The sequence below is a fragment of the Culex pipiens genome, chromosome 3 (assembly GCF_016801865.2).
Source record: "Culex pipiens pallens isolate TS chromosome 3, TS_CPP_V2, whole genome shotgun sequence".
NCBI lineage: Eukaryota > Metazoa > Arthropoda > Insecta > Diptera > Culicidae > Culex > Culex pipiens.
Window position 1 is genome coordinate 68,107,609 of NC_068939.1, and position 12,288 is coordinate 68,119,896.

The following is a 12,288-nucleotide window of genomic DNA, read 5'->3' on the forward strand; positions in this document are numbered from 1 at the left end:
TTCAATACTACTTTTAGTAAAATAAATCCCATTAGTTGGATTGAAACAATATTTCATGATGATTCAGTAACGGTTTCTACCAAAGAGGTTTCTTATTCTGGGAAATTTCGTTGACAGTCACCGATATAGTTCATATGCAAGATTGCATATGCGACAATCATAAGTTATATCGTGGCTGGCGTGAACAGGTCTAAAGTGAAATCAAATTGTGATACTATTATAGAAAAATGAGATCTTCAAGCAAACTCATATTTATCAAAATACTGTCGTTATATGTATCGCTAGTGTTAGGTGAAAGTGAAGGAAATTTACCTTGTAAATATTCCGATTCGATCAACATAACGGAAGGAATACACCAGAACGGCAACATTCTCCACAATAACCTCCTCTACACACCAGAAAACTACGCTCGGATAAACTACTCAGCCAATTCCAGTAGAACCATTCCCTCGGAAGAATATTACTTTCGAGGGTGCATCTGCCAGGTGACGAACTGTGTGTGGCTTTGCTGCGATGAGTACCAGGACGTTGATGGCGTTCCCACCTGTACCTATCCCGTGTACACTGAGCAGCTGCTGGTTAGCGTCGTTGATCAATCCGGAGTTTCCTATGAGGTGGATGTGATTGGAAACAGTTCGTTTTTTAAAGTTCCCAGATTAGTTGAATCTAGTCTATTTGAAATAGAAGAAGGGCTGTGGAGCATGAACAGTGTATGTTGGTGACGCGGTTTTTAATTGAAAAAAAGTAATTATTTTTTAACTCTTTGTAGACTGGATTTGTACATTCCCATGAAAAATCTATGGAAATATTTCAAGAAGCGTACTGTTTGGAAAATTCTTTTATTTTGTCTTATAGTGGCAAAGATTTGGATGACAGTGAAAGGTTATCTCAAATTGCTTGTAAGTATCATATGTACAGTGCACAAACAGTATGGTTTCGTATGGAGCGTTTTGTTGTTACGAAACGCATTTTTTTAAACTCCTTCCCCATCTCTCGTAAGACAACATCTATACATTTTTTTGTAGGGAACGTAACCCTCCCTTTGACACTCTATACCTCCCCAATAGAGCGTCCAGCGTCCCAAAAAAAATATTTCTTGTTTCCCGGGAAATTTACAATTCCCGAAAGTATACATTTTCCTATTTTTTTGGCACCAATGTTTTGAAAATATACAAGAAAAATTAATGAGAAAACCTTATTTGATTTAATTCATTTCAATTGACTGTTCATATTAAACTAATCAGCTTGTCTGTAAATTGCATGTCAAGCTTTAATTGAGATAATAATTATTTCTGAAGTATTCACAACTGGGAAAAATTCTTTCTTATTTGTTGGACAATAAAAATAAAGCTAATAGCTGAATGAAAACAAACTATTTTAGAGCAATTCCATGCCAAACCCGAGCATGGGTAAATAACAAGGGAAGTGCGTAATAATACCTTTCTCTGGTATCAATACCAAATTTTGGTATTCCTGGACCCTTTAAAATTTGTCTTAAGGATTATGCAAGAGCAAAATGTGATATCATACCAATTTAAGGTATTGTTTTGATATTGCAAAATTGCAGAATTTATCAATGGTTGAACACCACATTTTGGTATTCTTTTGGTATTACAGTATTTTATCAAATTCCTCTGAAACTATGGGAAAATTTTGACAAAATAATTAATTTTGCGCTAAAATGATGTCTCAAAGCGAATGCTTTCATTGAAAACCGGAAATTTCAAACTTGATTTTAAACATTTTTGATATACCCCTTAAAGAAATGACTTGAAACTGTGGAAAAAATACCAAAATATGAATTACCAAAGGCGCGGGAATACCTTAAAAATTAAACCATGGTAATACCATGTTTTGGTATTCAAGCAATGTTCAAAAATCCAGAAGACCTCAACTTGGTATTGAAATGGTTTTATTTTGAGGTATTATTTTACCCTTGGAATAACATGGTTTGGTATTGTTGTGCCCTTCCACATACAAGACTTTGGTATGATTTTATGGTATTTTACCATCTATTACTGGGCAACCAAGGGCACATTTTGGTCCCTGTTATTTGCCCAAGTAATACCAAAATTTGGTATTCCCGTGTTATTTAACCCTGCTCGGGAATAGGGAATCGGTTGTACCGGACCCTCTCCGATTTCAATGAAACTGTGTAGGCATGTTATCCTACGCTTATATAAGCCATTTTTGTGTATATGGAGCCAGTTTCACTCGATTTCACATTTGGGAAGGGCGTAAGTGTTTTAAATATTTTTGTACTTCGTAATTTAAATATTGCTGTATCTCGATGCAACGGCGTATCAAAAAGTGGTCAAAGACAAACTTGTAGGAAATTTAACGAGCTTTCCGAGAAAAATACACTGAAAGAAAAAAACAATCCACTTTTATGAGATTTTTTGATTTTTAAGTTTAAAAGACCGACGACGACGACGACGACGACGATGGTTGTGCACGGAAGAAAGTGATTTCGCCAAAAAAAGTAATTACTCCAAAGGAACGACGACCACCACCAATTTTCGTTTTGGACACGTTGGCGGACGATGTTGACGAGCAGCTGGAAGGCCTCGTGTACTGCCTCAAAATAGGTAAATCGTCAGTGCAAGTGTTCACGTTTGACCAAAAGAACTTCGACCTGGTTGTGGAGAAATTGAAGCGTAAAAACTTCAAGTTCTATACATTCGACCCCGTGCAGAAGACCGCTGTTAAGGTCGTCTTGCAGGGGTATCAAGACCGCCCGATCTCCGTCCTCAAGGAGCACCTCTCGGGTGTCGGAATAACGCCGCGAGACATAAAAGTCCTCTCGCGGAAGACAACCGTCACGGGTAAACACACACTGTACCTGTTGTACTTCGACCGCGGCACCGTCAAAATTCAAGACCTGCGGCGGACTAAGGCGTTGGACGGTTTTTGGGTAAACTGGCGGTTTTACTCCAAAAATCCGACGGACGCAGCGCAATGCCACCGTTGCCAGAAATTCGGCCACGGCTCGCGGAACTGCAACCTCCAGCCCCGCTGCGTGAAGTGCGGTGAGTCACACCTCTCGGAGGTGTGCGCACTGCCACGAAAGGCGGACTTGGGGGAAAACGCAGAACAAACAAAGCCGCGCGTAAAGTGCGCGAACTGCGGCGGTAACCATACCGGTAATTACCGCGGATGCGTCGCGCGAAAGTCCTATCTCGAGGAGCAGGAAAAGAGGAAGAAGAAAGCAGCAGCGTCCCATCCTCCTCAGCGAAGTACGAGCGCAGCCGTTCCTGCAGCTGGCCAGCGTACGGTTCCAGCGGACAACCCAGCGTTCCCTCCTGGATGGGGGCGGTCGTTTGCAAGCGTGGTCGCTGCCGGTAGCGGCGATGCGACCCAGCAAGGAGTCACCGGGGAAGATCTCTTCACCCTGCCGGAGTTCTTTGCTCTCGCGGGGGAGATGATGACGCGGTTTCGGACCTGCCGTAACAAGGCGGAGCAATTTCTGGCCCTCGGGGAGCTGATGATTAAGCACATCTATAAAGGATAAAAAATTGTGATCTAGTTTTAAGCTTTCTCTATTTCTATCCCCTTTCCCTTGCAATTTTAGTAAGTTTTTTTTCTTTATTTTTCTTACTCTTGGCAACACCTCTATTAACTAGCAATAACTGTTCCAAAATGGATTATGATGTTACACACAGCTGAAAGGAACTCCAAAACTCTGTTTTGTACCTCAAAAGAACTTATTGTATCTGATTATTCACCAATAAAACCGAATTTGAATTTGAATTAAGTTTAAAAGTCAAATTTGACCTACGATTTTTTTTCGTTCAAAATTTTTTGCAAATAGCCTAAGATGTTACAAAAAGACTCACGAAAAATGCAGGATTGAGCAACTCACCTAAATAAATACAAAAATCATTTACTGAAACTGTGTTTTTGAAAAGTGCTGTAAACGTCAAAATTTTCAAAAATCGAATATGGGAATCGATTTTCCAGACAATTTTACATAAAAGTCTCCATATCGACCACTGTCCTTAGTCCAATTCTTCTGAAGTTACAGCGGTTTTAAAAATATAAATGTTGAAAAAATGGTTTTTTGATGGTTGTTGACAATTTCTTTATGACAGACTTGAATTTTCAGTCTCGTAAATATTTTTAGCGGAAAGCTCGTCTAATTTTCCATAAGATTGTCTTTGAAGGTTGGGCAAGAAAAATTTGTTTAGTAGTTTTCTGGAAAAAGTTATTTGCCGTGAAAAACATATTTTATGCATTTTTTATACCAACTTTATCTGTCAATGTTTAAAAGCATTTTATACACATTTAAAAGCATTTTGTTTGGTTGTGGGGCATGAATCTTACTCAATTTCAAAACACATTGATTTAAATGATAATACTTCACAACAAAAAATACGAATGGCATTTTTTATACTTGATACGAAGTCAAAGACAGCATATAAAATTAGAATTTGTATATTTTCTTAAAGTTGTGTGATTTTTTTACAAGCAGTTTAAGCCATTAATTTATCCTCACACTCATTTTGATTAATAATGTTGCTGTTTTCTACATATACAATTTTGTTGCAAAATATTAATCAGAAGCAAAATCAGAATATTTTTTGAAAAATTTCAAATTTCCCGGGAAATTTGTTGAATTTTTTATCCCCGAGGGATTGGACGCTCTACTCCTCAATTGTATCATAGAAAATAATAAAAAAAAAAATACACAATAGCTGTGTATTTTGTACTTCCAAACAAACGATTGCTGCAAAGTGATGTAAGCTAACGATACTGACATTGCATTTAAGCTCTACTACAAATGAACCATCAGAGCCTCTTACATTTTTTAGAAGATTTGGCCGGTCTCGTTCGGGCCATTGATAATAATTTGTTTATTTAAATAATCAACTAATATTTTATAAATAACTCATAATTTTCCATTGTAATCTTAACACAGTTTCATGTTTTATCATTTTCTTTTTACATTATTTTACTCTGATATAGCAAAGTTTTCTTTTTCTTCCAGCCCTCTCCATATCCCTTCCGTTTATGTTGGTCACTCTATTGATTTACCTGTGCATACCGGAGCTGCGAAATCTCCATGGGAAATGTCTCATAAGCTATATCTTTGCGATGATTTTCTGTTACTCAATTATGCTCTACTCAAAGTTGGATGATAAGCTGTATTACTGCTACTACCACCTTTACTTCTGGACCATGGCTGGATTTTTCTGGCTTAACGTGCTTTGCTTCGACATCTTCTGGACGTTCAGCAGTGGTGTGGTCAAACAAGGGGAAAGAAGAAGATTCCTGTACTATTCGTTGTATGCGTGGGGGTGTCCGCTGATCCTGCTGGGACTGCTAGCTTTGATCGACAATACGAGTTTTGTTCCCGAGGATTTCCGGCCACAGATATCCGCGTATCATTGCTATTTTGGAGGTATGCTTCACTTTTTGGTCATAATCTAACGTGTATGTTTCACAACGATATTATCTAATTGTAGGTGAACACAGTAGAGTGAAAGCCCTCATTTATTTGTACTCCATATTGCTGGTGCTGATCCCGGTCAATCTGCTATTCTTCGTGATAACGCTATCTCGCATCATCGGAATCCAACGTGCAACGGATGCGATTTTACAGCGTGGCTCGCGACGCCACAACTCTGGTGAAAATCGTTACAGAATCCACCTGTACTTGCGGCTGTTTGTCGTGATGGGCGTCATGTGGATGTTCGAGGTGATTTCCTTTGGCGTTTGCCCAGAAGGATCTTGCATGCTTGTTACCGATATCCTGAACTGCCTGCTTGGGGTGTTTATTTTCCTGATGTTTGTGTGCAAAACCAACGTGAAGCAGATGATTCTGAAGAGGTAGCTGGATAATTCATTTAATGGCATTCAATCAAACTAAAATATTTCATTAATTACAGGATATCGAAGGACAGCCCCCTGAGTCGCAGTAAATCAAACTACACAATTTCGACTAGTGTCACAAGTAGTACAAGGGAAGCAACCGTTCCACTACGTCAGATGAGCAGAATGGAGTCATGTCTGGAAAAGTATTCAAACGATAGATATTCTTAATTGTAAACCATTGTTTTTTTAAATTAAATCGAATTATTCATGACATTTCTATATAATCTTAGCGATACAACTATTTTTTATTAATGACATCCAGTGACTTCAGTGAATCAACACAATTACATTAAACATTATTTGTAGAGAAGATGTGTTGATGTTTATAATAATTTTAATCTAACTCTATGTATTAAATTAAATTACCAGCTCGACCATCCCGGTTAGTTCAAATGAGAATAGAGGGTAGATAAATTTGGAAATTGTTTCAAAAATAAAAATATAATGCTTATAATTATTTAATCTTAAGGCTTTAAAATTAGAAAACACTTTATTGAAAAAAATTATGTTATTTTTTGCAAATTGGATGTACGGTTACAAATATAAACAAATCAACTTTATTCTGTACTTAGTTGATCGGATGACTGCTAATAGTGAAAAATAATGTTTTAGTGTCATTTCATCATTTCTCATTTTTGGTTTGATATCCAATGTTGATAAGTGAAAACTTTTGTGAAATGTTCGGACAATTGAAATAATGTTACAGTCGGTCAGCCGGTTGTCGATCTATGAATTATCGATATGATTTTCTGATAAAATGAATTCTTCAGTCGAAATTTCAGTTGGTGCTCATGAAGTAGTAGAAATGCAATGAAAAAAAAAATGACTTAATCCACCAGCAATTTTTTTTAAGTATATCAAATTGAACTTAAGTGATAATAACTCGAGACAGAGTTGGATGATGGATCTGGACATCGTTAACATAGATTTAAGTGAGATCCGGCCTCAAAAAAGTACATAAATATCACTCAAGTGGTCTTCCCTTGAGACAGCGTTGCCAGATCGTCAATATTTTGGACTTATTGCCAAGGTCTTTCAATAACCTATCCAACAATAGGTTAGATGATTGATCCGGACATAGTTTTTATGCAGATAAGAGAGATAGTTTTTGTACAGATAAGAGAGATCCGGCTTCAAAAAAGAACATAAATATCACTCAAGTGGTTATGATTCGAGACAGGGTGGCCAGATCGTCAATATTAACATGATGATATTTGGTGTGATTTCCTGAAATTTATTCAACTTCCAAAAATATGCGAAAATACATTTCTATACATAACGTTTGAACTACTTATCGAAACTTCAAACAATTCAAAAGCACCGTATGGGACCCTAAACCAAGTCGAATGCGACTGGTTTGGTCAAAATCGGTTCGGCAAGTGCTGAGTAAACTGACACACACATACACACACACACATACTCACACACATGCACACATACATTTGTTCAGTTTTCGAATAATCGGAGTCGATATGTTTACATCAAGGTGGGTTTTCGAGCTTCAAATTAAAAGTTTATTTTTAGAGCAGGATTCTAGCCTTACCTCAGTAAGGAAGGCAAAAATCGGTTAAACCTCGCATAGTGTGCAGGCATTACGCTTGTATTTCGTCGATTACTGAAAAACGAAATAATATTTTTGCAATATCTTTGAAGCTGATTGTAAATTGGAACAAGATGAACAAATTGCTTCAGATAGATTGCAAAAATATTATATCGTTTTAGAGTAATCGAAGAAATGCAAAGCGTAACGTTTACGCACTATGCGAGGTTTAACTGTACTCTGGTTGATGTGCTCCGTTAATGGAAAAAATATCTCTCTGGGTTATTGCGAATCGAAAGCACAAAATTTTTTCTATAAAACGACCTGTCTTGGACAGTTGAGTAACGGGAAATAGAACTATTTATGTTTTTTTATCAGGAAATTTTAACTTTTTTAACTTCATTTGAATAGAAACTCTCAATCTGATAACAAATTATTGCTTACTAATTTTAAGTTGGTTTCTACCAAGGCAACTTTCTGTGGAAATCACCTTGAAAAATATTACTGATTAATTTGCAACTTTTTTTATACGACGAATTCTACAAGCGGCAGTCATTAGTAATAGCACAGTCGATTCGAACAGTTTTGTGGTTCGAATAGGAAAAATTAAACAAAAAAGTTTTTATTACAATCAATGGATATTTTTGGTAAAATTCTAGCCATCCAAATTTTCGCGTTGTGTATTACACTGGTGCTCGGTGAATACAGAACAGGTCTACCATGTGAATTTACCGACTCAATCAATATAACGGAAAGTAAACGAATCTACCCGAATGGGAGCATTCTTCACAACAACTTGCTTTACAAACCCCAAAATTACGCCTGGATCAACTACACGTTTCAATCGAACAATCGAATCGATCTGAATAACTCCTACTATCGGGGATGCGTCTGTCAGGTGACGAACTGTGTGTGGCTTTGCTGTCACAAGTACTCGGATGTCAATGGCATTCCCACTTGCACCGATCCTGAGTTTAAGGAGCTGCTGGTCGACGTCGTTGATCAATCTGGAGCGGTCTACGAGGTGGATTTGATTGGGAATAGTTCGCTGTGGAAAGCTTTGAGATATCCTTATGGAAAAAATAGATTTGGATTTTATCAAGACGAGTGGAGTATGAATAGTGTGAGTGTAACATAAAGAAGAATTATTTTCCGTTACTTGGGAAAATTGATAATCATTTCCCCTTTTCAGACTGGATTTGTAAGTTCTGTGGTAACAGTGTCGCAACAGTCATATTGCTTCAATAGATCACATATATTGTCCGAAATTTCTGATGATCTTAAAGGAACGGTGATAACTTTTGGTAAGAAGAACTATTTTTTTTTGTTAAAGAGCACTTTTTCTTAAATTAATTTTATTTGCAGCCAACATCACGTCGATAGTGTTTATGTTGCTCACACTTATCATCTATTTATGCATCCCAGAGCTACGTAACGTCCATGGCAAATGTTTCATTTGCTATGTTTTCTCGATGCTTTGCAGCTACACATTGCTTGTCTTTACAAAGTTGGATTATAAATTGTACTACTGCTACTATTACCAATATTTCTGGATCATGGCTGGATTTTTCTGGTTGAACGTGCTGTGCTTCGATATCTTCTGGACGTTTAGCAGTTGTGTTGTCAAAAAAGACGAAAGAAAAAGATTCCTGAAATATTCCTTGTATGCTTGGGGTTGTCCGATGCTCCTGCTGGGACTGATAGTTTTGATCGACAATACGAGTTTTGTTCCTGAGGATTTCAGACCAAACATAACCGCGGATCATTGCTACTTTGGTATTTATTTGAAAAATAGTATTCTTTTTATGTGTGACATTTCATCAAATTATTTTTCAGGTGATCTAACAGCCGCGGCTATCTATCTGTACTCGCTAATGATGGTGCTGGTTCTGGTCAACATTTTCTTTTTCGTGATGACAGCAATTCGCATCTTGCGAGTTCAACGTGCAACGGATGTGGCCTTACAGCGTGGTTCGCGACGGCACAGTTCCGTTGAAGATCGTTACCGAATCCACCTGTACCTGCGGCTGTTTGTCGTGATGGGAGTCTCGTGGATATTTGAGGTGGCTTCCTTTATCGCTTGCCCCGAGGGCTCATGTATGGATGATTTTCTTCACATGAATTCTTGGCTTGGGTTGATAATTTTCCTCATGTTTGTGTGCAAAACCAGCGTCAAGCAGATGATTCTAAAAAGGCATTTAGATTTTTTGTTGTTTATTCAGGGTTCTTTGTATATAAATATTTTTCTTTTTTTCTAGGTTTGGCAACGACGGATTCCAGAACCGAAATAAATCCAGTTATACAGTTTCAACAAGTTGCATCAGTGTTAATAACGCAGCTATTCCGATGCGTCACTTGAGTAGGAAGGAGCCAAAATTAGGAAATATTTGTGACAGTACATATTTTTATGGAAAACATTATTAGTACAATTAAGCAGGGCTGCGGAGTCGGGTCATATTTCAAACGACTCCGACTCCAACTCCGACTCCGGCTTTCTCAGATTAGCTGACTCCGACTCTGACTCCGGCTCCGGCTTTGAACAAATGGTTGGCTCCGACTCCGACTCCGACTCCGGCCTACCAACTCTAACCGACTCCGACTCCGACTCCGACTCCACATATTTTTAAATGTTTCAAAAGATAGTTAACTATTATTAGTTAATTATTTTTTAATTATTGATAAATAGGATTATTTAAAAACTCTCTAAGCATCATGTTTTTCTCAAGAATAATAAGATAAGTAAAAGTAAAGCAAAGTAAATAAACGGAAAAAAAAGTTTCTAAGTTACAAGTTTTATACGTTACGGAAACAGAAATCAAAAAATATCTTCAGTTTTATAGGCATTTTGAGAAGAACAGTTTTGTAAGTAAATTTGGATTTATTTGCTTAACCTCAAATTTGAAAATTTATTTTTCAAAGCTAATAAATTTAAATATTAATCTGTTATTTTTGTATGAATAACTAAAAGAAACCTGGCCTTAATGATCTATTGAACATTTAAATTCAATTTGCTCACTTTCAGGCTGACATTTGTAAGAATTACAGTGACAGGCACCTTGTTTTTTTAAATGACAATTTTAAACGATACATTTTTTTTGTTTTTTTTTTTAAGACGTACATGGACATCACACAATAGCTGAAGGAGATTATTATTTTAAATCGATGTATCTAAACAATTTCTTCGTGGAAAGGACGCTTAAGATGTCCTCTTAAAATATCTGTGCCATGGAAAATATTTTAACCTAGAAATTTTTAATTTATTTTAATTATAAAATTTTATATACTTTTAAAAGGAGGCGCACGATACTTCGTGAATCTTCACCTAAAACAAAGCTTTATGGATGATCTTGCGCCTCCATCAAAATATATGAAAAAAATTAAAATATAATAAAAAACTAATATCCACAATTAAAATATTTTCTAGGTCACAAATATCTCACATCAATTCGTACCAGTTGATAATATTTTGATTCTGTTTTTTCATCTATAATATTTGAAAAATAAATTAAAATCCTATATTTTGTTCTACACGCAGAAAAATCCGATTGTGAATCTGGCAAAATGTTGGGTGTAGCCCACAAACATGTTTGTCATCTCAGGGCCGGCTAACATGTTTGCCAAATTCAACCTAACATGTTTGCGGGTTCGACAAACGAGATTGTTGTCGTCAAAGTGAAGGATGTTTGTAATCCTAATAATCATTATTATTAAATTGACAAACATGATTGTTGACGTAAGAAACGTTCCAGGTTGGTTTGAAAATCAAGATTGTAGTTCCAATAAAATATTTTATCGTGTTAATTTTCTCCAACCCCTTGATGTTTTCTTTCGTTTAACGATCAAAACAAGATTTTGCATATTTTCTATATTTTTAGTCAAACCTTCTGTGTGCAAAATATAAATTTCGTTGCATTGTAGCTATCGCCGCTTGATGCTACACTCAAGGCTACACTGATCTCTAGCGATAGAACATTCCGCTATCAGCTCCGGATCATCCGCGGGAAACATTGCTTTTGTTTCCAACTTCAGAATCCCTGTGAATAAATTTAGTATTATTTGTTTTGGAAAATAGAAAACCCTTTTTCTTACCTGGTTGATCTGGCCACCCATCTGTAGAGAAAGAGTCCAAAAATCATGTTCCAGCCAATAGATGATTTGAAATGCCTTCAAAGATCACAAGTTTTCTGCAAAGGTTAAGTGATGTCTCAAATAAGTTTACCCAAAAATAATTAATACTTACTGATGTTTTTTTTTCAAATTTTACCCAAAATCAATTCCACTCTGTAAATTATATGCTTCGATAACCTCGGACTGCAAGGTTAATAATTATATGTACAAGGAATTCTCGATCTTTTTAATGTTTATTTTTGGCTTCGCCATCTTGAAAGCAGAAGATGTTACACTATAAATTTTGTCTACACGTTTATGAAAAGAAACTTCCAAATGCTAAACCAGATTGTCAAACGGAATAACATCATGGTTTTTTTGCTAAAATATGTTTATTGAACCGATAAAATACGTTTGTTAAGTCAATAAAACAGGATAGTAGGTTTCAATACACCTGTTTGTAAATTCAAACTCACAACATTTCTGTGCGTGTATACATTTTTTATTAGTTCATTTTTGTACTGAATTCTTGAGATTTGTTCAACGATAATTTGCAACGATATCAAAATAGTTTACCTAAAATCAACATCAACATCAACAATCAATGAGTTCAATTTGTTGGGTGGTGACGCGCGGTCAATTATGTGGCATTGTGTGTGAAAAGAAAAGAATTTTATTTCGTGTTTCATCCTGATTGGCTTGCTCAAGTCCTTCCTACATCATCGTTGATCGGGAGGCACGACGTCGTGTGAATTGTTGCATTAAAA

General features: G+C 36.4%; 2 protein-coding genes and 1 long non-coding RNA gene across 5 annotated transcripts in view; 2 read left to right on the plus strand and 1 right to left on the minus strand.

The window, feature by feature from the left end:
• The window catches only part of LOC120424651 (G-protein coupled receptor Mth2-like), a 34,127-nt gene extending 27,858 nt beyond the window's left edge, over window positions 1–6,269 (plus strand). The window contains exons 1-5 of one of the 2 annotated variants that reach the window (XM_039588824.2): window positions 65–710; window positions 770–899; window positions 4,988–5,401; window positions 5,466–5,829; window positions 5,889–6,265. In XM_039588824.2, the coding sequence (XP_039444758.2) occupies window positions 228–710; window positions 770–899; window positions 4,988–5,401; window positions 5,466–5,829; window positions 5,889–6,042 (1,545 nt within the window). In that variant the 5' untranslated portion in view covers window positions 65–227 and the 3' untranslated portion in view covers window positions 6,043–6,265. Of the gene's footprint in view, window positions 1–64; window positions 711–769; window positions 900–4,987; window positions 5,402–5,465; window positions 5,830–5,888 lie in introns of those variants that run through there. The other variant, XM_052710704.1, reaches the window with a different exon arrangement.
• Window positions 6,270–7,992: 1,723 nt separating this feature from the next.
• Window positions 7,993–9,843, plus strand: LOC120424656 (probable G-protein coupled receptor Mth-like 3). 2 transcript variants are annotated; one of them, XM_052710706.1, is made up of 4 exons: window positions 7,993–8,537; window positions 8,607–8,718; window positions 8,780–9,190; window positions 9,251–9,843. In XM_052710706.1, exons 1-4 carry the CDS (start codon window positions 8,049–8,051, stop codon window positions 9,670–9,672), a joined length of 1,434 nt encoding a protein of 477 aa, XP_052566666.1. In that variant the 5' UTR covers window positions 7,993–8,048; the 3' UTR covers window positions 9,673–9,843. The 2 variants fall into 2 exon arrangements, with proteins under 2 accessions (XP_052566666.1, XP_052566665.1); XM_052710705.1 differs by having other exon boundaries at window positions 8,780–9,843.
• A 1,105-nt stretch (window positions 9,844–10,948) lies between these two features.
• On the minus strand, window positions 10,949–11,840 carry LOC120424638 (uncharacterized). The gene is made up of 3 exons (XR_005606407.2): window positions 11,655–11,840; window positions 11,504–11,598; window positions 10,949–11,448 (listed from the first exon to the last, which is right to left on the minus strand). It is a non-coding gene; the product is annotated as an uncharacterized LOC120424638 (long non-coding RNA).
• Window positions 11,841–12,288: the final 448 nt, after the last annotated feature.

What these genes read in the sequence shown, in the direction of transcription:
- LOC120424656 (XM_052710705.1), top strand. Translation starts at nt 8,049, where the DNA reads ATGGATATTTTTGGTAAAATTCTAGCCATCCAAATTTTCGCGTTGTGT. An exon ending in ACGAGTGGAGTATGAATAGT is followed by an intron (nt 8,538 to 8,606) that starts GTGAGTGTAACA and finishes TCCCCTTTTCAG; the next exon opens with ACTGGATTTGTAAGTTCTGT. An exon ending in AGGAACGGTGATAACTTTTG is followed by an intron (nt 8,719 to 8,779) that starts GTAAGAAGAACT and finishes TTTTATTTGCAG; the next exon opens with CCAACATCACGTCGATAGTG.